Source organism: Cavia porcellus, unplaced genomic scaffold (assembly GCF_034190915.1).
Source record: "Cavia porcellus strain 051 isolate PalLab524CR breed Dunkin Hartley unplaced genomic scaffold, mCavPor4.1 scaffold_29, whole genome shotgun sequence".
NCBI classification, from domain to species: Eukaryota; Metazoa; Chordata; class Mammalia; order Rodentia; family Caviidae; genus Cavia; species Cavia porcellus.
This window is the reverse complement of record NW_026947512.1, coordinates 6,250,335-6,275,687: the sequence shown is the minus strand read 5'-3', so window position 1 is coordinate 6,275,687 and position 25,353 is coordinate 6,250,335. Positions and strand designations below refer to the sequence as shown.

Here is a 25,353-nt window from a genome sequence, read left to right as displayed (position 1 = left end):
GTTTTTTAAGGTGCTGCTCAAATAGATTCCAGATTTTCAGAGATTCTAGCTCACTGAGAGCTTTGCACCTTTGGGCACCTGTGGGCTCCATAGAAAGCAGAGTAGACCCTAGAGGCTGGCAGCCAGGCAGGCCTGCTGTCAGGTAGCCCTGTTATACTGTCTACTGTCCCCTGGGGACCAGAACTGGCTGTATTAGGTATTCATCATTCTGGAACTGCTGGAAGGAAGCAAAAGTACAGGAAAGAAGGGGTGAGTTTGCAGCATGTTCTAGCTGATGTTTGGGAACCTAGAGGCCATATTTCTGTGGTCAGGTAGGCTTGTATTCTCGTAGGACCATAACCACACCCCTCAGTAGGCAGTGCACTGGGACCCTTTGTGGCCAAAGGCTTGGCTTGAGTAAAGATTGCATGGAATAGCAGTGCTGCAGAGAGTGGACAAGTTTTCCCTTTGTAAGATTCTGAGGAATTCATTAATCCTCCACTGTGTACTGTGTATGACTTGGAAAGTTACTTAACAGTGCTTTGCCCAGCCAGTGTGGGGAGTCCCATTGCTGACAGGCTTGCTGCCTTCCATGCTGCCCCTGGTGGCAACAGAGGAAGATGAGCTGAGGTCTCTGGAGATGATCTCAAAGTACTTGCCAGGAGCAGGCTACTGGCCCAAGGACCAGAATCTGCTAGGCAGGGGGCAGGGGGCAGGGGCTAGGGGCCAGGGCCAGGGCTGCCAGCAAGAAGGGTCAGGGACTATGTGTAGTGCAACCACAAGATGGCTTTCTCAGGCATGCTTTGGAAACTGGACATCAAAAATGAAGATGATGTCAAATCCTTACCATGCCAGATGGTTGATGTTTTCAGTTACAGCATAACAAACAGGGACAGGATTGTGACTCCCATTTCTCATGGTACGTTTGTGGCCAAACACTTGAAGGACATAAACCAAGAAAGCTATATTAAACCATTAGTAGAAAATATCACGGATATTCCCATACAGACAAACGGGACTGGCTAACCAAACAAGCTGGGATGGGTTTGTGGAGTTTTTCCATGTAGAGGATCTAGAAGGCAGCACCAGAAACATGCTACTGGCTTTTCCGGGTGGAGGAGAAACTGGTTTGACATATCTAATAAGATCGCCTTGTAAGTGTAGTAGTTGGCTGTTAATTCCAGGTATCAAAACAATACAGCTCTGTGAAATCAAAGTATTTATGGAACTGGGCTTGAAGCTGTCCGAGCAGCAACTTCAAAGTGGCCAGAAAACAGAATTTTGGCTACCGGTAATGGGAAAAATAGTTCTTTTTGAGAGTCACATTCTGAAAGAAGCAAAATGCAATTTCAGTAACAAGCAAACTGGGGAGACCATGATAGACTTCCAGATTTAGTGAAGATGATAGGATAAAGAGACCTGATTTCTTTGTGTGGAACTAGAAGAGTGACTAATAGCCAGCTAGTCAAGAGAAGTCATTAAATATGCCCACCAAATCATCAGTTGTCTAGTGTTAAAAGAGAAGCACTAACAATGCTAATGATGTATGTAAAATAGATTTAAACTACAAGGAATTGAACTCTGACCACAGGCCTCATTATTGTAGAACAATGTGTGAAGGGTAGCTTTTCCTCTATAATTCACTTTCCCCAGTGTATTCTTTGAAGAATAGGCCAACAGTAGTTAGGAATATGGAATAGTCTCATATTTTAAAACAAAAGCAACTTGTGTTTGCATGTAAAAAAGTGTATAATTTTTACAGGAAGTATTTCATTGGACATAAAATATATCTCAAAACTTTATAGTGATTTTTTCACACTTTTGAAATTTGTGACTTCTGTAGTTAAGAATCTATTTCTTAGAGCTTTTCTGTTCAGAGCTTGGTCCTTGTCAGTTCTAGAGTTAATGTAGAACTAATTGATGCTACTTGTATGCAACCTGGTTGTACAGGAACAAATCTGATTCATCTCTATGCAAGGCCTAATTTTTTAGGCTGACTTTGGTAAGTATTTCTTAAATAGGTTCTGGGAGAAGATGGGCTAATGTCTTAAAAGTAATGCGTTCTGATTAGACAACTTCATTTGAGTTCTTAAATTTGACCTAATTTAACTGGTGCAATTTAAAGCCGAGTTTATGAGGTCATCTTTAAGGCTTTCGCTGAAAAATTTGCAGTTCTTTCAAGTGAACATTTTGAGTGAGAGACATTTGATTTCTTGTTTACTTGATTTCTAAAATGATGGCTTGCAAAAGCAGGCCAGAGTCTAATGGTGTTAATACTGGGCTTGCTTGTTAAACACAGGTATAAAGCTCTTATGCAAAAAAAAGAAATACTCAACTGTTTCTTTAAAAAAATATTGCAGCCTTGGGCCTCAGTTTCCCTATCTGTGAAAATGGAATGATGATATCTCCCTACTAGAATTTTTGCTGAGTGTGAAATGAGATCTTACCTATGAAAGTGCTGAGGCATTGGTGTTTGAAGTTTAGTGTACATTAGCTTTCTTCCTTCTGATTTCCCTGTGGGGCTACCTGGTAGCTTCTGTATGGTAGGGCAGCTTAGGCAGCCCGTCCAGCAGCAGCTATTGAGGCAGTGTATATTGGGTACCTAGCACTGGACTCACAGAACATAGCTTCCTGCTACCTGGGAGACAGTGAGGGACTGGGCATAGTGAAGGGCCCAGATTCACTGAGATCTTTCCTTGCTCATCACAGAGAACTTCAAGTAGGAGGAGGATTTCCATGCTGTGACAGTGGAAGGGCGTGGGCAAGCCATCATGGGCAGGGGAAGGGGAAAGCCAGCGACTTACGTGGGCAGAACTGTGTGTCATGGCGTCGGGGTACAAAGGACGAGACTTGTTGGTCAGAGGCTCATGTTCACAGGGAAGGAGGGAACCCAGGAATGGAAGGTCCCTGAAAATCAGGCTGGGATGTGGGTACTCTATGGGTACAGAGTCTGGGCCATTCCCTTATGTAACTCTTGCTAGAAGATGAGATGACAGAGAGGAGCTGAACTGAAATATCACTTGCTTTGCTGAAACAAGGAAATGGGCCATTTCTCTGTAATGACCTACAAAAACAGGCCATAGCACAAGTAGTTTAAGTTGTTGTCCTTATGGAGTCAGCATAAAATATTTGGAGACTAGATCATTTTCCTGAAAACCTGTTAAAGAAGGTTGAATTCAGTGTCATCACTGGCCACTGCTAGAAAGCAGTGTCCCCAGCAAGGCAGTTGTCCATAGGTTTACGACGATGTTCTAGTGCAACCTGTTTTCCTGTTGTTGGGGAGAGGCTAGAATCATTCTAGCCTTCAACGTAGGTACCGTCAACATCCATACCTTCAACAAAGGTAGGGCAAGGCAGAAACTCCTGCTGCCCTAGGCCAAGGATGAAAGAGAAGGGGCAGGTACTGACTGTTCCAAAATGGACTGTTCTGGGAAGAAAGAAGATTCATTGCTGAAGGCTCAATTGCCTGTTCCTAAGGAGTTGTTTCCATGGCTAGGCACATGCCTCCATCGGTTGACTTAAAAGGTTACATTGTAATAAGAGGATAAAAATACACCTGGACCAGATTTTCACCTGAGCTTCCATGATGATCAAAGGGCAGAGAGTCTGTTCAGTTTGACAGACATCTATTGATTTTCTCTGTGTACTGGATGCTGTGCCAGTAGAATTTAAAGGAAGTGACAGATTAGACCTGTGATGTTATGTGTGTAGACAATAAGACAAAGCAATGAATCAAACTAAGCTATCTGTTTCTCTGGGGGCTCAGGCCTACTCTTCAGTGGGGACCTATTTTAGAGTCCCACCCTTTGCTTCACTGTGTTAGGTGGGGCATTTTCAGTGATGGACACTCCAGCTTCAGGGCCTCCTTTCCCAAGACAATGGACAAGACCAGATTGACAAAGGAAAGCTGACATTATCCAAGGGATGCATAAAGTGACTTTATGTTACTTGTTCACATAGATGTACAAGGGCAAACAGAAATGATTCTTCACCATCAACGTGTGTGTAAATAGTTTTCAGTGATTATGTGCTAGGTGCTAGTGCTTTGCAGAAAGAATCTGTCTCCAGTGAAGTCTTGTAAGAGCTGATATCTCCAGTTTTTATGGCTGCTTCCATATTGGGATAGCAAGGTTGTATGTGAAGATAACAGGGAAGGAGATCAACATCCAGGTGCAAGAGCAAACTTCCCTGATCTTCATTTTACAGATGAAATGGAGGTTCCAAAAAGCTAAGTAGTTCACCCAAAGTCACCCCTGTTAATAAGCAGCTGGGCTTGAAATGCAAGTCCATCTGACGCCATCATCATGCCCGTAACCTGTGTGCACTACTGACTCTTGCTTGTTTTTGCTTCCAGTTCTTTAAAGCCTTTTCCAAGAATAGCACAGGAACAACGTTGCCTGGTAGGTTCCTTGGCTCTGGCCGTCCTGTTGGCATTGTCAATGTCTTCCTCTCACTGCCTCCCTCTTTTACTATGGTTTCCAGGGTGAGGGGGCTCCCAGGTGGTACATTTTTCTAAGTGTCTACTGAGTCAGACGTCTTGGAAAAATCAGGCTGACAAGCCCTTGAGATATGGCCCATCCAGGGTCCTGGGGTGGGCAGGGGTACCATGTTCCCAAGGTGGTCTTCATGTCAAAATGGGATTGGTGTCAGGGAAGACCAGAGAGCCCCTGGCAGTGCCTTTGTGAGCCATTTCTGAAGCACTGCTTCTTGCCTTCTGGGGTACAGATCACAGCCTGAAGTCTGTCCTCTCCTGATCCCATCCCTGTGCCTGTTTTCATTCACAGTGGCTGGTGCCAATGTGCAGATGCTTCGGGAGAGACTCATTGATGCCCTGGAGTCCCACCATGACACCTGGCCCTCGGCCTGTCCACCACTGGAACCTGTCAAGTATTTTGGGCTGGAAGAAACTTAGCACAGCATGGGCCAGGGTTCCAGATCAGGGAATGAGAGGATGGGGGGAACTTCAAGACTGGAGATCCATGTCGATTTCTTCCTGTTGCCTTTCCCTTGGGGATAGGCACTGCAGTATGCCAGCAACACTTTGGTTTCCTCTCCCCGGAGGACTGGCAGAAGGAAGACCACAGAGCTAAAGGTGGCCCACCACTGGAGTTTTGCCTCATTACCACTGGGTGTTGTGTGACCATGAGTTATCTCTTAACAGGCCAAAGGAGATTGATACATTCTTTGCAAGAAACAACCAAGAGTACCTGGTCCTAATCTTCGAGCAGGAAAACTCCTACTTGGGTAGAGAGGTGAGCTGCCTCAGGTTCCCTTCAGCACTGGGATGGCCAGTTTGAGGGAACTCCCATTCAGGAGCATTGTTTTTCCTGCCAATGGTACTGTCTTGTCTCTGTATATTTCTTAGCTCTAGGTACTGCCTGAGCCTTGCCAAGAGAGATGTGAAGTAGGGGCTGGACCTTTGCACTTAAAAACCTTTGTGCCTGTTCTTATCTTCCTAATGCCGATCATAACACCTGTTTATTGAGTATAGGACTCAATTGCTAACAGACTTAGCTGCTTGTCCCACAACTGATAATGTCAGCAAAATAAAAATGTTCAAGATCACATAGCTAGAGGCTGGGGATATAGCTCAGTGGCACAATGCCTGCCTGGCAAGCGTGAGGTCATGAGTTTGATTGCCACTACCAAAAAAAAAAAAAAAAAAAATTTCACACAGCTAATAAAGTAAAACAGAGCTTTGACTCCCAGGGCTGTCTGACTTCAAAGCCAGTGCTGTTTCCACACTACGTCACCCACACAGAATTGGAGTACAACACCAGGGGAGGTGGAAACATTAGAGACAATTGTGTTTCTCATGAGGAAGTGGGTGCTTACCAAGTGCTGCAGAATGAATTTACACTCCATCAGTTACATGCTATGTCTTTGGGCATGTCGCTGTATTTTTCTGAGCCCCATTTCCTTCTGTAGAATAAGAATGGTTACATTTTTTTAATGATATTACTGGGAAAGACCAGTGAGCCAATTTAAGGAAAGGGCCTGCATTAATAGCTGGCATGTAATTGGTGTATGAGATGATCTAGCTTAACGCCAAGTCCCACTGTGCTGCTGGGTCAGGGGCTTTCCCATACACTGCTTGAGCACTGCATCTACATGCACAGCAGGATGCACCAATTCACAGGAGATGTTCTGGGGCTGTGTAGGGCGATGAGATACAAAAGGGATGAAGTTAAACCCCACTATGGGCCAGAAATAGTTTTCCTGCCAAAGCACATCCAGCAGTTGATGGTGCTCTGGAGCTAAAGCAGAAGCATCTCCAGGCTTTCAGCTCTTCAGGGAAAGCACAGGGGAGTTGCTAGCAGCTTGCAGGATCCCTGTCCATGCCTGTGGTCAGGGCTGTCATACAGAGGTGATTGATGGTTGTTGATTGGACTCAGCTTTTCTGCCTGCCTCCTCCACAGCTGTCTGTGTAACTAGAACAGAGGCCCTATGTCCATGCAGAGGTGCTTGGGGAGAATTGTAGGATAGCAGCAGGGCAGAGGGGCCGAGAAGCCCATTTGGGAGCTCAAACCCCACGCTGGCTGTATTTGGAGATATGCTTTACTTCTAAACCTCAGCTTTCTCAGCTATAGAACAGCCGTTTTTTTTTTTTTTTTTAGTACATGTTTGTGGTACATAATTATTACATTCATCGTGGGGCAAGTTGGTATATGACATTGCTTAATTCAGTGTGTGTGTATGTGTCCTGGGAATTTATCTCAGGAACTTACACTTCCCAAGCAGGCACTTACTCTGTTATATCCTCAGCCCTCTTAATTATTTTTTTAACCTTCTTTCCTCCTCCCCTTTGCCATCTCTGTATCTCTTGTACCCCTTCATATACATGTATGTTTTTAGATACCTGTTAGTATGTTTGTAGTACATGATGACCATGTTTCTTGTAGAATTTAGTGCTTATACACAACACTTCGCAATCCTCCATACTCTCACCTTTTTAAAATCTTATTTCTCTCGTCTCCCCTCCCCTTTCCTTTATTTCCTGGTTGCCTCCTTAAGACCCATTTCACTATTTCCCATTGAGGATTTTTAAAATAAATATTAATATGTATAGTCATGTAATCTTCAGAACAGGCCCCTGAGGTTGGTGGTATTATTATAATTTTGCAAGTGAGGAAATTAAGTCTGGAAGAATTTTGGTTTGTTGGAGCCAGGGTCACAAGCTGACAGCCCTAGTGTCCTACCCCTAATGGTAGTTCCTATTTTAGCATTGGTCTGAAAATTAAACAAGACCATCTATATTCAGTATGTAATAAACAATAAATGTTAGTACTGTCCATTCTTATTTTTGTCTAAAAATAATATCATATCTGATGAGTATATTTTTCTGACCTGGAATATAGATAAAAAGCTTTTTAATACAAGAATAAAAATAAAACTACATTTTATCATCCCTTTTATAAATTGATTTTATTAGAAAAATTATATTGATTTGAGATTGCCCCACAAAATGCAAGGTGTGTGGTCTACCCTACATCATTCCAAGGCCCTTCATCTTGGGTGGGTTTTGGCTCTTGTTACCTAGGGATTGATTGCATAAAGTTGGTGGCATAAAGGTCTCATTCATCATGATATTCTACTTTTTAAAATATTTTAAGTCTGGACAGCACAACTGCCACCTGGTGCCTGCCTGGCACGAAGCTGAGCCTCAGTCCCTGGCTCCCTCTGACTTGACCCCCAGATGTCCTACTGTCTCTGCAGGTAACTCTGGACCTGTCCCAGCACCACGACCTGGTAGTGCGCAGGGTCTTGAGCACAGAGGCCAACGTGGTGAGAAAGTTTGGTGTCGCAGACTTCCCATCTTGCTACCTGCTGTTTCGGAATGGCTCTGTCTCCCGAGTCCCTGTGTGAGTGCAACGTCTTCCTGTCCTCTCTTTTTCTCGCTCCCTACTTTTACCCTTCCTGCCCTGAATGCCAAAGCCCTGGCACACAGGTTCTTTCTCTTTGGAGAAAGAGGAGCAACAGTGCAGGAAAAGCAGATGTTAGCCTCTCCGTGGAGGACAGGGGCAATAGGGCCCCAGTGCTATAGTCTCCCACGGTCCTACCTCAGCTCTGTCCCTATTCCTCATCCTCTGTCAACACACAGACTCACTGGCAGGCTGCAGGCCTGGCAAGGACTCAGATATGCCTGACCCTCCTTTTGGTTTTCTAATTGCAGAAAAGTCCATTAGGAGCCAGACAATAGCCTATTCCAAAATCTGAGAGAAAACAATCAGGCCAGCCTTAGCCCCTCTGTCAGGCTCCTGCTGCTGAATGGCCCACTAAATGGCACCAGATGGTGCCTCAGTGCCCTCCTTGGGCAGATGATTGATGTCAACCTGGCCCTGCCTTTTAGAGCTTGAGGGCAGGGAGATCAAAGCTTGCCGAGGTGCCCATTGAGCTGCTCCTCAGGGCATTAGTGCCATCCTGTGATGAGACTGGGCAGGGCAGCCACTTGCCTCTGCTCTGGCTCAGTTCACCAGGCAGCATTGGGGCAGGCCTGTCCGAGAGTCAGGAAGCATCCCAGCTGCAGGGGCACAGGGAGGATGAGATTAGGAGCAGGCCCAGAAAGTGCCAGCCCTGGTAAGGAGAGAAGGCATTGTTTCCTTACTTGGAGTTGGCAGAGGAGAAAATCGTTTGTGACGATGCCGCTCCCCAGCCATCTGCTCGTCGATAAACACTGGGCCGGGACAACAGAGTGGAAAGCAATGCTTCCTGATGCCAGCTCCCCTGGGGCATCGTACCACACTGCTGTTGGGCTGGGCATCTCTGCCTCCGGGTGGCCTGACCCTGGTGAGTGAGAGGACTTTGTGTTCAGGAGACAATTCTTGCTTTTGAGGACTCTGCTGAATCTGAAGGGATAGAAATCAAAAGCTTCTTTGTTGTTAATGCTATTTTATTAAAAATCCACATCAAACTCCTTTGACTTGGAGGCTAATGTCATCTCATGGTACTTGTGAGTGAGCACCTGCTTTGAGGTCAGCTCCTTTTGAAACTTGGGTCTGAGATAGGTAGCTAAACCCAGCTAGTGTTGTCCACGGACAGATTTTTTTTTCAGTGCTGGGGATCCAGCCCAAGACCTGATGCCAGTTGGCAAGCACTCTGCTCAACTCTTCATGGGCACAGGACTGTCCTACAGAGGCTGCCTGGCCTTCAGGCACTTTGTCCACAGCTTGTCCAAATTGTGGCCCTGCCTGGAGTCTCAGAGTAGGTTGTGGGATTCTTTGGTCTAGCTGCTGTTCCAGGTGATGAGGCCATACTAGACTGATATCAAGGAGGTTTTTCCAGGGTGTGCAGTGAATAGAAGGGGTGAATGAGGCCTTGGTAACCTAATTTTGACCTCACCACAGGTGAAATGGAACTAAGTTCATATATTTCTTGCTAAGTGTGTTGGGAGAGCCATCCTCCTTGCTCTGCTGACATTGGTCAGCCCTAGGATTTGCTCTTTGTACCTATTGCTTCCTCTGTGCTCTCTTCCCTCACAGGCTGGTGGAGTCCAGGCGCTTTTATACTGCTTACCTGCAGCGGCTCTCTGAGGTCACCAGGGAGGGTACCCCAACCCCAGCTGTACCGACCATTTCTGACCAGATAGCACCTACAGTGTGGAAATTTGCTGATCGGTAAGGCCATACCCCTCATACAGTGGCCTCCACAGACCACACCTCCTTCACTCTTGTCTTATTCATCCTGTTCCTATCACGGCTGTAGCACCTGCTATTCAGAGCATTGTGTTCCACCTGACCCCAGAGTCTGGCCTTGACCTTTGGGGTGTGCCAACTGCTAGCCATGCACAGGGATGCAGCAGTTAAATGGTGGCTGTATGGGAGCGTAACAGTTAATTGGTGGCTTCTCGGGTAGCTGCTGCCTGGCCCCAGTGGTGAATGTGGGGAGTCCTGAATAGCACACTGTGTTACCTTTAGTGATGGAAAACATACTGTGCAGTCAGTGCCCGATGACGTATGCATCCCCATATTACCTCATTTGGTCATGAAGCTACTGCTTCAGGAGATAGCATGGAGATAAACTGAGGCCTGAGAACATCAGAGTGGGATGCAGAAGGAGGATGTTGCCCTTAGGGAGCACAGGTTGAAACTGTGCTCACCTTGTTGTTGGCCTTGCTGGCTCTCTCTACCTTCAGGAGGTAGATTTGGTAGAGTGAGTGATTTCTTTTATAGGCAAAGTAAAGTAGGTTGTGTTGCCCAAGTTCACTGAACTAGCTCTCTCTCAAGGTGAGACCAGAACCAGGTCTCAAGGTACATAGAGAACAGCCAGGGCTCTTCTCATCAGGCCTGAGCCCGGTCCCAAGTGGGCCTGATGGGCATGGGTGGCTTGGCCTGTTGGATCTCCCAGCCTCTCCCCAAGGCGTGATGGACTCTTGAGATCTGACAGCTGTGAACAGCTCCTCAGCCTGGAAGGAAATCCAAAGCCTGCTGCCTACCTGGCCCCTCTACTGCTCCAGCCCCAGCCTTGCTGGGCAGCTGCACCTCCAGCCTTCACAGCAGGCCCAGCTTCTCCAGCACTGTTTGTGTACACTGTTGGTCTATCTGCCTGCCCGCCCCTCGGAGCTTTGCTCAAAACAAAGAATAAAGCTCAGCCTCATGAGGACCTGGTTAGTGAGCACAGGGATGGCTCCAGGACTGGAGAGGAGAAATTCCTTGCCACAGTGTACACTTTTATTTGGTCCTCTCAGCAATCTACTTATGAGTAAAGTGCTGTTATTCCTATTGTATAGGAATTTTTTTGTATAGGAATTAAGCCTCAAGAGAAGTTAAGTTAGTCACTCAAGGTCACTCAGAGAATTATTAGCAGAGCCAGTGCTAACTTAGAGGACTCTGCCATCATCAAAACCCTTTCTTTTCTGTCCCATTAGTCCTGAGGCTCTTCCCTAGCCCCTGCCTGGTGGCTAACACCCCTCTTCCTCTCCCTTCCTCTGGGTTTTCAGCTCCAAGATCTACATGGCTGACCTGGAATCTGCGCTACACTACATCCTGCGGGTAGAAGTGGGCAGGTTCTCTGTCCTGGAAGGGCAGCGCCTGATGGCCCTGAAAAAGTTTGTAACAGTGTTGACCAAGGTGAGCAAGGCCATGACTGCCCTCGTTCCCACAGTTCCACATGTGATAGAGTGCAGACCTGTAAACCACACACTGTGCCCGCCCTCCCTCCAGGACCTGGCTGTATACCTGGGTCTCAGCTGTCCCTTTCCATGGTGGCTGCTGTCCTCTAGTCAGCTGTACCCCACAGCAGCCCTATACTACTAGGAACATGCTGCAGCATGGGGGTGGGGACAGGCCAGCCATGCTGACACCTGTTCATGACTTGTCACTTCACTTACCTGCTTGATCCTTCTACTTCACTCGAGTCTTAGAGTGTGTCCCTGGGAAAGTAGGATCTCTGGAATACAGCAGTGAAGAGAATGCTTTCCTGAAACTCCTCTCCTGCTCAGTGTGACCAGGTCCCCTGCTCTAGCCCTGCCTGCCATACTCTTGTGGTTGCCTAGGAAAGTGTCTGCTCCATGGAGTAGAGCTTCTGCTTATTGAGGATCTATTGTCTGTTTAGCATTCCATTCTCTTGCCCCTTCCTGTACCTTCTCTGGGTCCAGATCCACTGCCCGTGCTCCCCTGCTTAAACCGAGGGCTGCTGAGTCATGTGCAGCACTAGTCTCCTTCAGGGCTGACTTCTGTCATCCTCAGGCTATCTGTGACTGTCCTTGGGCTCCTGTGTGCTCTCCCCAGGGACTTCCTGCATCTGTCCCTTTTTTCCACCTCACTAGTCTTCACTCTCCTGGCTCACCTGGCTTAGTGAGATACCCTTGTGAGTACACTGAGAGGACCCTTGAAGGGTGTGGTAGCCTAAAGCATGACAGCTTCAGTCCCTCTTATTGGTCCCCTCCAGAATTGAACCTTTCTGGTAATAAAGACCTGAAAGAGACCTGAGTGCTGCTTATTCCTGAGGCAGACAGCTGGGCACCCAAGAGAACAATCTCAGAGCAAGTCTGTGTGCCTTCCTCCCACCCCTAGCATGTTCTCCTAGTAGACCTCAGGAGATAAAAAATTTAGTCCAGTCCAGTCCATAGCACAGGAAATCTCCCAGGGCAGCGGTTTCCTGTGTGCTCTACCCACATCTCTCAAATGTACACAAAACTGGTTTTGAGTGTGGCCTCTGTTGAGGCTGTTTGCAGCCAGACTGAAAGTACCTGAGTTGAATGGAGGCTTCAGTGACACTTTAGGGTGTACCCACCCTATTGCTTGCATCCCATGCTTCACAATGACTAGGAAGACTGAGAAGCGAGGCTGACAGAGGACAAGATGACCTTGGAGCAGAAGGAAGCCAGCTTCTAGAGTGGGAGCAGAGGCCATGGGCATTGAGCTCCTGCTTGACCTTTGTGTGCGTATCTGCCTGGAGACTGCGTGTTCCGGCCTCAGCCATGCGTAAATAGCTGCTTCCTGAATAACAACAATAGAAGCAACTCCTTTACTTAAACTGTGACAGGCTGGCAGACTGCACAGTGGCTGTATACTAGTATCTGTTTCTCATGAACTCCATACGTGGGTCCTAGTATACTCTCCATTTTATAGATGAGATGACAGCCCAAAGAAATGAACCACATTATGCAGAGGGGGATCTGCACCCACATCTCTTTCAGCCCCTGCTGTAGACACCTGGTGCTTATTGTCACAAAAAAACTGAAGAGGAGAGAGCTCATTGCAGTGTCCTTCGGCCCTGCCTTCTGTTTTCTCTCACCTGAGCTGCTGGCAGGACTGGCCACTGGGTGGCGTGTGTTCTCCGAGGTTTCCCTGCTCCCTACAGTCCTTTAAAACATCTGTCTGATACTGGCTGAATTGGGATGCCAGGCGGAGGTCAGAAGTGCTGCAGACTTTAGGCTGTAAATCTGTGTATGAGCCCCAGAAGGGGGCACAATAATGCTTCCTCCTCTCTGGCCCCTTCTCATTCTGGAGGAAAGTGTCCAGCCTCTGAGGTCTGATAGGAGTATTTATTTCATGGCTTTCTCAGGAATGGGTCTAGTTACAGGTTTTTTCTATTTCATTAGTCCTATTTCCAGGGTCCTTCTCTTGAATTTTTTTCCTTCACAAGTTTCTTAGTCACTGTCTTCTGTATCTGCCTCTTCTTGGTTTCATCTGACCCGCCTTCTTTTTGCCTCTCCCCACCCCCATGCACACATGTGCACAAACACATATCCTCCTCCCTCGGGTCCTTGTGGTTTCACAGTGCTGATACTAATCAAATTTGAGTTGACTTGATTGCCAAAGTAGATTTTCATGTTCCTTAGAGACTACTAGGAGTTGCCATCAGGATTTGGATCTTGGCTCTAAGGCCCAGGGCTGGCCTGTCCCACCTGGTAGCCTGTGGAATACACATGCAGGGTGTTCTGCTAGCTAAGCCCAACCAGTCAGCTGCCTCACCAGAAGCCACCTAAAGAGAGGAAGTGGGAACAGTTTTCTCATCACTCCTGGGAAGTTTCACAGAGAACAGGTCTTCTTCCCGGTTGAGCCTGAACCTTGAGGGAAGAGACCTTTATTTAGGGCCTAGCCCTGCTTAGGGGATCCCCTGCCACACCCTTTCCTGTAGCTTATAAGGATGCTCCAGAGCAATGGTAGTGAGGAATCCACGTTTGTGCTTCAGGCAGAATATTTTCTTGGTGGTTTTGGAACATTCTAGAAAACCTGCTTTGGCCCACTTCTGTACAGCCCCCAACCCACTGAAGAGATTAAAACTTGACAGAATGGCTTTTCCCTCTCCAACTCCACTCTTTTCCCTTCACAGTACTTTCCTGGCCAGCCCTTGGTCCGGAACTTTCTGCAGTCCACAAATGAATGGCTTAAGAGGCAACACAAAAAGAAAATGCCTTATAGTTTCTTTAAAACTGCCATGGACAGCAGGAATGAGGTGAGTCTGGGAGGCAGACGAGTATGTCCCCATTCTTGATATTTATGGGACTAGAAAAGGGATTAACACTGTAATCTCTAGTTTCTTCCACCAGTTAGTATTCAGGAAGATGTTACAAATCTTGGTTGGATGTGTCTGTTAATAAACAAACTGTTATGTATTGAGTTCTTCATTCATAACTCATTAAATCCTCATAAATTATCTTAGTGAAAGGTAGATATCCCTGCTTAGCAAACAAAAGAACAGAAGTTAAGAGACTAAATAACGTCTGAGGTGCCAGTAAGTGGCTGGGCTGTGATTAAAAATCAATGAGAAAGGGTGGAAATGCATCTTAGTCATAGAGCACTTGCCTAGGATAAACAAACTCCTAGGTTCAGTCCCCAGTACTACAAATAAATAAATGAAAAGGCAGTGGAACACTAGAGTTTTTTTAACTGCCACTGTCTGCTGTACTCCTCAGCATGGCCTTCTCCAGGGCTCCTGCTCATGCCACGGGGCCACTGCAGCCAGCATGTGTGCTGGCTTGTGTCCTTGTGGACTTGTAGCGTCAGAGTTTGAGGATTAGCCCCTTTGTTTTGTAGGTGGAATCCTTGAGGCTAGAATAAGTGTATAACTTGTTCTGTACCATAGATTTTCAGATATACTGATCCGTGGTGGTTGGGTGAAACAGGTTGAAGGGAAGTGCCACATTTGAGGTGACAGAAAAGGACTTCATTTGTCATGGGACTATATGCTGTCATTTAACTAGCCCGGAAGCTGTTCTTTTCATCTCCCCTTGTCAGCCTTTTTTCCTCCACTATGAACTCACGCTCCTGATGTATCCCTTAGGAGGCGGTTATTACCAAGGAGGTGAATTGGGTTGGCTGCCAGGGGAGTGAATCGCATTTCCGGGGCTTTCCCTGCTCCCTGTGGATCCTGTTCCACTTCCTGACTGTGCAGGCGAGTCAGAAAAATGCAGAGTCCTCCCAAAAGCCAGGTAAGCCCAGGATCTGGTCACCCCACCATGTACCAGTGCTGCCCTTTCCTGCCCTTCACAGAAGGGTGGGTCAGTGTCATTGTGGGAGCTGCATCAGGATCTTTGAATTAGCAGCTGGACACAACAAGCATGGGAACCAGTCTCAGTGTGTAGAGCATTTTGAGAATCCACCCAGCCCTGCCCCTGCCTCTGTGGTAGTATCCCTGAAACTGGGACATGAGACCACCCCATGGCTTTTAACATTGAGCAGGTGGGCAGCTGATTCAGTATACATCTATTGAGGAACTAGGTTTATGTCAGGCCCTAGCTCAGTTTGCAGGATACAAAGGTGTAAACAAATATTCCTACTTTCAGTGGACTGTCTGATATGTGATGGGGTAGACGGAGGTTCCTTGCTATGTACGAGGGCCAAGAGCCAAGGGAGAAAAGCCTATGTGGGTTAAATGGGGTAGACTCAGTGTTGCTGGAGAGAATAAGAGAATTCTCAGGGGACCAAGATGGAAGCTGCTGGGTGGAAAGGAATTCAGCTTGGAAGAAAGTGCTCCTGGACACTGGAACAGCCTGCCAGAGGGAGCGGGAACCCGAAGGGCTGCTGTCAGATGCAGAGCTGGAGTTGGTCAGTCTGTCAATATTACACAGAGAATCGCCACAGTACCAGCCTCCACTGCAGGCTGCCATCACTCAGGTGGCCATGATACAGTACCCTCTGAGGCCTGCAGGGGTCAGTGGTCAGTGGCAAGACAGACAGTAAACACAAATAGGACATTTTGGGTGTAATGATGCAGGCTGTGAGGAAGACAAAGCAGAGTGTTGAGATCCTGTGCTCAGATGGCAGGGACAAATTCAGCTCCTGAAACAAGCCATGATAGTGGCTCATACCTGTAATCCCAGCACTTGAGAGGCTAAAGCAGGAGGATTGCCTTGAGTTCGAGGCCAGGCAGGGCTACATAGTGGGACCCTATGTCCAGAAACAAAACAAAACACACACACACAAATAGGCCATTGACCAGCAGGTGCAGAAAACAAATATGATGTGTTTTTGTAGTATTAGAAGATGGCCATAAAGGCTAGGGCCAGGAAGTAAGGGAGGTTAGTGCCTGGGCGTGGGGCCTTGCTAAGGGAGTGGTTTCCACCCTGTATCTTAGAAGAAGAAAATACCAGAAGATTTCATGGGGCAGTGGCACAGATGAGCAGTGCTTTAGAGTGATTGCTTGGTAGAGATAGGGATGGAGAAGCTGTGAAAATAGGTTAGGAGCTGTGGGCTGCACTGGAGCTGTGGAGGGAGTGGTCAGGGTCAGGAGGTTATGAAGGCAGAGCTGACAGCACATGGAGAGGGCAAGAATACGTGGGAACAAGGACAGTAGTTGGTCGGAGATCCCTTTATTGTGAGGGACCCGAGCCCTGCTGGGTGATGGTCCTGATGTACTGAGCAATGGGAAAGCCCCTAAAGGGGCGGCAGAATCAGTGGCCTCATATGTGCCTATCTGGCCCCTAAACATATTCTGGATTCTAGACTTTGGGGGGACATACAGGCTAGAGAAATCAGCTTTGTGGTCATTCACACATAGCTGACAGTCACAACCACAGGACTGGGTGGGCTTCCTAGCAGAAGGTAGAGGAGAGTGCTGAGGACCGAGTCCTGGAGCCCTGGAGCATTTAGACTGCTGCTTGGAGCTGGAGCCAGGGCAGGAGCCTGAGCAGCCCGGGCGGTAGTGCACAGTCAGCCCTGTGCAAGCTGCTGGAGGTGCTGCAGATGAGGGCCTCCCTGGCAAGAGCTGGCTTGTTTTTTAGGGGGAGGGAGATAATGGCCTGGTTGGACCAAGCTAGAAAGCAACTAGAAGGTAAATACTGCAGAAAATGGGCAGAAGTGGGGAATAACTGGGTCAGGGAAGGGATTTTGTTATTGTCACTGTTTTCACCAGTTGGAATGGTCCCATGTTAAGGGAGAAATTAGTGATACAGGAAGAAAATGTTTATGGCAAGTGGCAGCTGTGCCTGGGGTGGGTGCAGGAGGAGGCTGGTGTGGGCGCTGACATCGCCACGGCTGATGGCATGGATGGGTAATGAGTGTTGTGGAGAGTGGCGTGTTGAGGTCCTGGTGGATGGAGGGGTGGACAAGAGATTGGCTTTTAAAGGAGAGGAGTGGACACTGCATAACAGTAGGGAGAGTCTGGTGGCTCCCAGCACCTCTGAGGTGTGCGGAGTACAGGAGAGATGAGGGTGGGAGGAAGGACAACTTGGAAGAGGAGCAAGAAGGCAGGGGAGTTAACAGAGGACTTGGAGGTCTGATGCCAGTCTCCAGAGGGTCCAGTGAGAGGGCACTGGGGGGGGGACAGAGACAGACTGGGGCGTGTGCAGGTCTGAGCAGACAAAATCCCTGAGCTAAGGCAAGTTGCAGAGTGAGTGAGAACAGGCAGCGTGAGGCTGGTGGGTGGAGGAGGGCCGTGGGTGGAAGCGGAAGCACCTCGGCCTCTGCTGGCTCTCCAGCCAAGCACAGAGCCTGGATGCCCTGCTAAAGAATATAATGAGAGCCGGATGGTGACCGAGGAGAACTAGGGTCCAGGAGGTTTTGGAGGAGATAGAATCATCTCTAAAGAGGCCCCCAGCTGAGTGTAGGGGCGCATGCCTGTAATCCCAGCAGTCAGGAGGCCGAGGCAGGAGGACCACTGAGTTCGACGCCAGTCTGAACTACATAGTGAGACCCTATTAAAAAAATAAAGTGGTCCTGCAGACATGGAGATCCTGGATCCCTTGTCACACAGACTGCGATGTGAAGCATGTGTGCAAGGGCAGCAGAGCAGAGTTGGGAGGGCAGGCAGCCTGTGCATGGCTCCTCCTCTGCCCTGTAGCCAATGGCCAAGAGGTCCTCCAAGCCATCCGGAATTACGTGCGCTTCTTCTTCGGCTGCCGCGACTGTGCTAACCATTTTGAACAGATGGCTGCTGGCTCCATGCATCGGGTGAAGAGTCCAAATGATGCGGTTCTCTGGCTCTGGACGAGCCACAACAGAGTCAACGCTCGCCTTGCAGGTAAGGAAGGGCCACTCCAAGGCTGCAGTCATCTGTGAGGGGTGAGGGTATTTGAGGTCTTGGAGCAAAGGTGGGGGACATTTGCTGTCCCCTTAGCCTGTACCTCTTAGTGCATGGTCTGACAGGCCTAGAAGTCAGTGGCACTACCTTGAGACCATCTTCTGGATAAGGGAACCAACATTGTGACTCTGAAAGACCCTGGTCCTCTGGTGCCAGGGCCCCCCTTGCTGGCCTTTTGGGGTCTCTCCTACTACCCCAGCTCTGCTTACTGGTTGTTGGGCCCTTCCTCAAACTAATAAGGAGAGAGGTAGGGTTTTTTCACTCCCAGGGAAGGATCTCATGATAGAGCTGGAGAAGACCCAGGATCTGGAACAGTGAAGGTGAGCCTACAGCATACATGCCACAGTGGGCTGTTTGTTAGCCGTGAGCGCTCTCAAAGACCTGCCATCACTGGTCTAGAGGTACTGGGGCGAATTTCTCTAAGGGGCAGCCGCGTCTTCTGAGGTTTCCTCATTAAGCACTTTTAGCACTTTCCTTTCCCCAAGCACGGGAGTGTGGAGTGTGGCGAGGCCTCCAGGCAGAAGCACTGGGCTCCCAGGAAGGTGGCTACGAAGGAGCCATCTGTGGGTGGAGGCCCCTTGCCTGTGGGGCTGTGACGGCTTTCCCAGGAGTGGGAGCGCTGGGCGGAGAAGGTTAAGTCCCCAAAAGCAGCAGGCAGTCCTGTGGCCCTGCACTTGGTCAGTGCTCTCCTGACATCCCCCCCATCCTCCCCTCCCCAAATTCTCCATTTGACCTTCCAGCCTCAGGATCTTGCAGGCTTCCAGCTGTCACCAGAGGGCCAGGAGCTGGAGTCCTTTCAAGTCCAACTAATAATTAGCAAGTACCAATTGAGCGCTCACTTTGCGAGGCCTGATCATTGTAGTCACTCACTGGTTCCTCGGAATTTACTTGCTGCCCACGTTGCCCACGCCCCGGAGTAGCCGTACTGATGTTCACATGTCTTGCCGTTGCTGTTGTTTCATGGTGGTCAACAGCTTTTTTCCGTTATTAAATTTTTGAAGAGGGGCACTTCCTGTAGAGGGTTGGGCTGACTGGTATTTCCTGGGCAGTGCTGGGCCAGCAGGCTGCAGCTCTGTATTCCGGACAGCATTTCCAGGCTTCCCACAGCTCCCCGGGAGCCTACCCTGTCCCCAGTGCCATTACACACTGCCTGACACAGGTAGATGGCAGCACCCATGGAGGTGCCACAAGCACTTGTCTTAAACACCGAAAAACAACAAGAAAAACTTCCCTTTCCTTTAATCAGCAAAAGTAATACAGCATTGCTATAATATTCAGAAAAAAATTTAAAAAGAAGGAACGAAAGACCAATCAAAGAGAATAGTAGGTTCCTTTTTCCATTTCTGATCTGTGATACAAATTGGCAGCAAAATCAAAAAGGGACAGTGAGCGTGGGTGCCACTAGGAAGTAGCTGGAATTGCAGGTGCTGGGACGGGGTGAGTGAACCCTCCTCATGGAGAGGGGCCAATGGCTGAGCCCTGCTGCGGGCCAGACTCCACACGGGTCCTTCATGTGTGTCTACCCACCCAGCCTTGCACCCTTTCCTTGGGTGAGGAGCTGGTTTTCTGAGGGGAGAAGTAAGGGTTCAGCTCTTCATCGGCCAGTATGTCACAGCCAGTGTGTGCTTCTCTCCCCAGGTGCTCCCAGTGAGGACCCACAGTTCCCCAAGGTGCAGTGGCCTCCCCCTGAACTCTGCTCCGCCTGCCACAATGAACTCAGTGGGGAGCCTGTGTGGGATGTGGACGCCACGCTCCGCTTCCTCAAGACCCACTTCTCACCAAGTAACATCGTCCTGAACTTCCCTCCAGCTGAACCAGCCTCCCGGAGCAGTGTGCACAGTTGGGGAGCTACCCCACACCTGGAGCTGGATGCTCTGGGACTGGTGACCAGAAACTCAGCTCTGGCCCTTGAGCGGGCTGAAATCTCGGAGTCTCCTGGAAGCAATGCCATGCCAAATATTCCAGCTGAGAGACCTGAGGCAAGTGGGCCCCACATGCTGCACACTGGCCTCCAGCTGAGCAGACTGCCAGGGCAGGTGCTTCCTAAGCATGTAGCAGAGCCCCGGGGGCAGCAACGCTTGACCAAGCGGGACACAGGGGCTGTGTTGCTGGCTGAGTCCTGGCCTGAGCAGAACCACCTCCAGGGCCTTTCAGAACTGAGGCAAGGAGCCCGCAGCTCCAAGCAGCTGGCCAGCATCCTCGAGAGGGAGCCAGAATCCCACGCTGTGTGGGGCCAAGGCCAGTGGCTACAGGTGCTGGGAAGGGACTTTTCCCACCTGGACATCAGCCTCTGTGTGGGGCTCTACTCCCTGTCCTTCATGGGCTTGCTGGCCATGTGTTCCTACTTCCGGGCCAGAATGAGGGTCCTGAAGGGCCATGCTGGTCACCTTGCAGCCTGAGCCTTCTAATGAGGGGAGGGGGCTGCTGTCTGTGGGCACCCTCTGCTCCCTTGCCTTCCCTGCCTCCCCTGTCCACCCAAGAGGGTGGGAAGTCCACCAGGGCCAGTTGCTCCAGTGAACCCCATGTCTGCTGGGAAGGAGTATTTCACAGACGAGAGACAGGAACAGGGTCATGCACAGCTGGCCAGAAAGGGAGGGCAGCCTTGGGTAGGGACTTTGGAAGACACAGGCCCTGGCCTCTCAGCACCAAATTCCTGTTTTTCAGCTTTTTGAAGCCCTGTCCCATTCTCGGTGAAGCCTCAGTCTCTCCTGCTTGGCCCTAGATTGGGGCAAGCCAGCCCAGTTTCCAGGTTGTCTCATCCGTTCACTCCTCTTCCTTCTGGACATGAAGAGAAAGGGCTACCTCTGACCTTCTCTGGCTCGCCCAGCCTCCAGCTCCTCAGGACTCTTTGGGGTTTGGCTTGTGGGGAGGGTGGTCTCCTGGATCAGGGCTTCTGCTGCAAGAAAAATGTAGATTGGGTTATGTGTGGACTTGTCCATGGGACTGTGGGCTGCATGGCTTGCTGGCTGGGTGCTGGTGTGGTGGGGCTGGGTATGGGGAAAGATGCTGGGATCTGCAGTGCTTTGGCTCTAGGCTTAGCCGTGAGAATTCATAAAACATGAGAAAAGGATATGCTTTGGCTTCTCCTTAAGCTGTGCCCGTCTGAGCTGTCTTCTGTCCTTTATATTAGTCTCCAGAATCAGTGCTAACCTTTTGGATGTGGAGGGTGCTGGGGACAATGTCCTCTCTCTCTCCCTTGGTTCCATCTTCTAATAGAGGTTCCGAGGGCCAGAGAGGAGGACAACACTGTACACCCATGCTTCATTCTCACTGTACCCCACCACTTGGGAGAGGTGTGGAATAAATTACTTTTATTAAGGCAAGCACCCGTGTGTTCTTTCACTTGTTCCTGGGACACCGAGTGCCTGGGTCTAGACAGAATGCACAGCGCGCGGCCTCACCTAGCACACACTTCTTTCCTGGGCAGAGGAAAAAGGTGCCTTCCTCCGCTGCCCACAGAGCGCCCTGCACCCCAGCCCCTGCTGCTTCATGTGCTCTGGGGATGCCTCAGTGATGTGCCACCTGCCACCTCCTGCTCCCCCAGCCTCCCTGAGAGCTCCTGTCTCAGCTTTTCCTGGGGTGGGAAGGGAGGGGGACTTGTTTGTCAGGGTCTGGTCAGCTGCTCATCGAGGAGGAGTCAGCGGGGATTAGGGAGCTTGCCCCTAATCCAGTCTGCTGGGTTTTACAAGGATCAGAGCAGCTGATAATGAACCTCATTAAGGGGAGCAGGAGCCTCAATCTGATTTGGGTTTTCTCTGACATCTTTGCTCAGCTCAGACTGGGTGGAGCAGGTGGAATGCCCAGGACACCCTAGCACTGGGGCAGCTGTGATGGGGGAGGTGGCCAGGCAGGGTCCCCTTCCCCTCCTCCCTCTGTGTCATGTGTCCTTTGACCTCTTCAGTTGCCCAGCCCCTAGGCTGCCTGAGACCTTCCTGCTCCCTCCCTCCTGGGTTAGGGGGGCAGAGGCTGACAGGCAAGCACCTGATTAAGCAGGGTGAAGGAGGCACCACCATACAGTACCCACCAGGCCAAAGCTGAGGTATCTGCTCTGACCTCCTGGCTCCTTACACAATGTCAAGTGCAGTGGGTTTCTGCCAGCAAGCCCGACAGCATCAGTGAATACATTTTCCAAAACCAAACTCAGCCATGTAGGTGTGCTGAGTGTTCTTGAGTCTCTGCTGGAAATGCTGTTGTGGGCTGCACCATCTCCGCAGGGCCTAAGGCAGGAGGCAGGACCTTGCTGGGGACCCGCTTTAGGTGTGGGTTTCCCTGTCAGCCAGCCTTCCTCCTTTCTTGTCCCAGCTGCTCTGATTGATAGGTGGGTGGGCCTCCTCAGCAGGACCACTGCCTTTCACCTTGATTTCCCCAGGGATCTTGTCCACAGTTTTGATAAACCAGGCTGCCCACCAGCTGGTCCCCTCCCTACCCTAGGCTGCTAGGCTGGAGCTGAGGTTTGCTGTGTCTAGCATGACTTACTAGGTTTGTTTTTCTCTGTCTCTGGGGTGGCTCCTGTGGCAGGGGTGGGCACCCAGGGGATCTCTGCAAAGCAGAGTCTTCTTCTCAGATCCAAGAAAGAAACTCACCTCTGTCCAGCATACCACCTCATAAGGGTTCGGGAATGATTCGTTCATGAAGATGAAGGCTGAGCTGGGCTTTGAAGGGTAGATAGGTGTTAGTGAGACAAATAAGGAAGAACATGTATTAGAGGACAAAGTATATGCCCAGTTCAACAACAACAACAAGCAGAGAGATTTCATTTAAGAGTTAAAGATTTCCTCAATGCTGCACTGGGCTGGAGGCTGGGAGTAGGGCAGAGGAGAGATAGTCCCTTCTGTTCTGTAGTTAATATTCTAGAGAAAAGTAAGAATGAGAAGAAATTCCAGACTGTGATAAATGCTCTGTGAGGGATAGAACCAACCAGCGAAGGTGTTAGGGATATCTTCACTACTCCCCGCCCTGGTCCAGGACATGAAGGCAGGAAGAAGGGCTGAGGCTGGAGATCTGTGTGCAGCTAGGTAGGGACCGCAGCCCTAAGGGATACTTCAGTCCAGGAGGCATGGCCCCCTTCTGCCTGGCTGGGCTCCAGTAGTGTTGCCTCAATTCAGGAGGGAGCCTTTAAGTCTAGGCTCAGTGGTGGTAGAATCACTTCCATCCCTGGAAGAGAATAGACTCGCTTTCAACATGTACTAGCTGTGTGACTTTAGAAAAGCTAATTTGCTTACTGAAGTCTGCTGACTAGTGGAGATAAACCACCTAACTCACCATCATGATGTCATACTGAGTAGACAGATTGCTACAGACTCAAGGGGCCCCACTGGTCAGCGGTCACCAATGACACCGCATGTTCTGTGAAGATATCTCTGGAGTTGTTCCTCCAACCCTTGAGCCACCCTAGCAGATGCTGCTGTCCAGGGCTCAACTGAGGTATTGAGGGAAATAACTCCTTTACTGCTTCCATTCAGTAGTAGTGGAGAGATCTACCAGAAGGGCTCTTGAGCCCTGGATTCAATTTTAGAAATGTTTATGCTATTGCAGAATCAATAACTACTGTTACAGTTTATGTCTAGATGTCCCCCTTAAAGCCTCATAGAGTCATGGGGGCAGGCTTCTAGAGTTTGTGATTGATTCATGGTCCAGTGCTGGGATTACGGGTGTGAGTGCTCACCCACCCTGGGGCAGGCAGCCTGCATACAGTATAAGGGAGGGAGAGTGTTGATCTCTCTGTGCTCCTCCCTTTTTGCTGTCTTCCACTACCATGAATGGTTGCCCCTCTGCCACACTACCCTGCTTGGAGCCAGCTGATTATGGACTGAAACCTTCACAAACTGTGAGCTAAATAAACCTTTCTTCATTTTAGGTGTCAGGTATTTTGTCTCAGAAACGAGAGAAAAGTAAGACAACTACCATTTGTAATCTTTGCACTCATTTAAATTTTTATTTTTCCAACAAATCTAGTTGAAGAATTGAGGCTTGAAGAGATTAACAAGTTTTCCATGCTCTCTTCTGTCACCAAAATAAATTGTCGTAGTTCTCACAAATGTCAAGAGATGGATCCAAGACTTGAAATGAGATCTACCTCCTCCAAATCCTGGAGCCGTGATTTCTCTGCTTTCTTATATATACTATTTCATGTTCTCCATTTAGAGCAGTTGCAGGATTGTCTCTGTGGTGATCTTGGGGCTAAATGTGACTGTCAGCCCTCACATGGTAACATTAACTACCCTTTTGGATTTTAACTACCCTTTTGATGCCCTGAAGACTGTATGGGATAATTTTAGAGTATGTCTCTTGTGTTTTGGTGGCAGAGAGTGGGGTTGCCCTTCAAAAATCCACCTTCTCTAGGTCGATTCCCTGAACAGAGTCAGAAGTGTTCTGTCTCAGATCCATGGAGGATTGGGGTCCTTAAAGTTGAAAGAGGGGTCACTGACCAGCCGTGCATGAACTTGGGAAAATGACTTCCCTTGCCTCAACTTCCTCATCTGTAAAATGAGGCCACAGGCTTAGTTTGCCCATCCTTCTCTCTGTGGTGCTCAGTGGGAGGAACAGGGAGGGGCTATCCTGGCAGTACCTTCCTTGTACATGGGTGGGTGGGGACTCCCAGGTTGAAGGGACCCACCACCTGTGTGAACATCATCCTGATAGGATCACAGGATGCTGCCTGACAGCTGTGTACAGAGTACCCTTTAGCCCCTCAGCCCAACACTGCATAACTCTTCCCCCACAGGCTGCCCTGAGTCCCTCCTTTACCCTGGCACCCTCCCTTCCCCTCCACTGAGCTGCCTGCCTCCTCTGTGGAGGCTGCTGTGTGAGCAGGCTGGCGGGATTCCTACCTCAGCTTTAAGAACTGAGCCAAAGCCCGAGAGAAATGTGGAAGCTGGGCACCTCAGCTCTTTGTGCTTGCTTGTGCTGCTCACAGCACAGCAGGGCCCAGGAGAAGCTTCTGTACATCCAGCAGGCCTTGCTCTCCCCCTTCGTTGCTGCCCCTCTTGGGGGGTCATTCACCCCCAAGAGAGAAAACATTGCCCTTTTCATTCCTCCTAGCCTTCCCCCAGGTCTCAGTCTTCCTGACTGACCACAGAAATGTGGTATCCTTTATAGAGAAGCTAGGTGTGCTGGTGACTGCCTGTAATCCTAATACTCTGGAAGGTTGAGGCAGGAGGATTACAAATTTGAGCCCAATATGGGCAATTTAGTGACTTAGGAAGACACTGTCTCAACAGAAGATAAAAAAAAAAGAGCTGGGGATGTAGCTCCGTGCCCTGGGGTCAGTCTCCAGCACCACTCAATAGAGAACGGCTGGGCCCTTTGGGTTCCAGTTCCTGCAGAAGAGGCAGTTTCCTCCTGGAGGAGCACAGCCCAGGCAGTGTGTGCTGATGGCTGCACGGAGGGCAGTGGGGGCCTTGTGGGCTA

At 49.4% G+C, this 25,353-nt stretch overlaps 1 protein-coding gene across 2 annotated transcripts in view; it reads left to right on the top strand.

The window, feature by feature from the left end:
- The window catches only part of Qsox1 (quiescin sulfhydryl oxidase 1), a 33,484-nt gene extending 12,219 nt beyond the window's left edge, over nucleotides 1-21,265 (top strand). The window contains 11 exon segments of one of the 2 annotated variants that reach the window (NM_001173008.2): nucleotides 4,334-4,379; nucleotides 4,764-4,866; nucleotides 5,141-5,231; nucleotides 7,696-7,841; nucleotides 9,459-9,593; nucleotides 10,916-11,045; nucleotides 13,756-13,878; nucleotides 14,707-14,854; nucleotides 17,704-17,883; nucleotides 19,582-19,922; nucleotides 20,608-21,265. In NM_001173008.2, coding sequence (NP_001166479.1) covers nucleotides 4,334-4,379; nucleotides 4,764-4,866; nucleotides 5,141-5,231; nucleotides 7,696-7,841; nucleotides 9,459-9,593; nucleotides 10,916-11,045; nucleotides 13,756-13,878; nucleotides 14,707-14,854; nucleotides 17,704-17,883; nucleotides 19,582-19,922; nucleotides 20,608-20,637 — 1,473 coding nt within the window. In that variant the 3' untranslated portion in view covers nucleotides 20,638-21,265. 2 annotated transcript variants of the gene reach the window in all.
- Nucleotides 21,266-25,353: the final 4,088 nt, after the last annotated feature.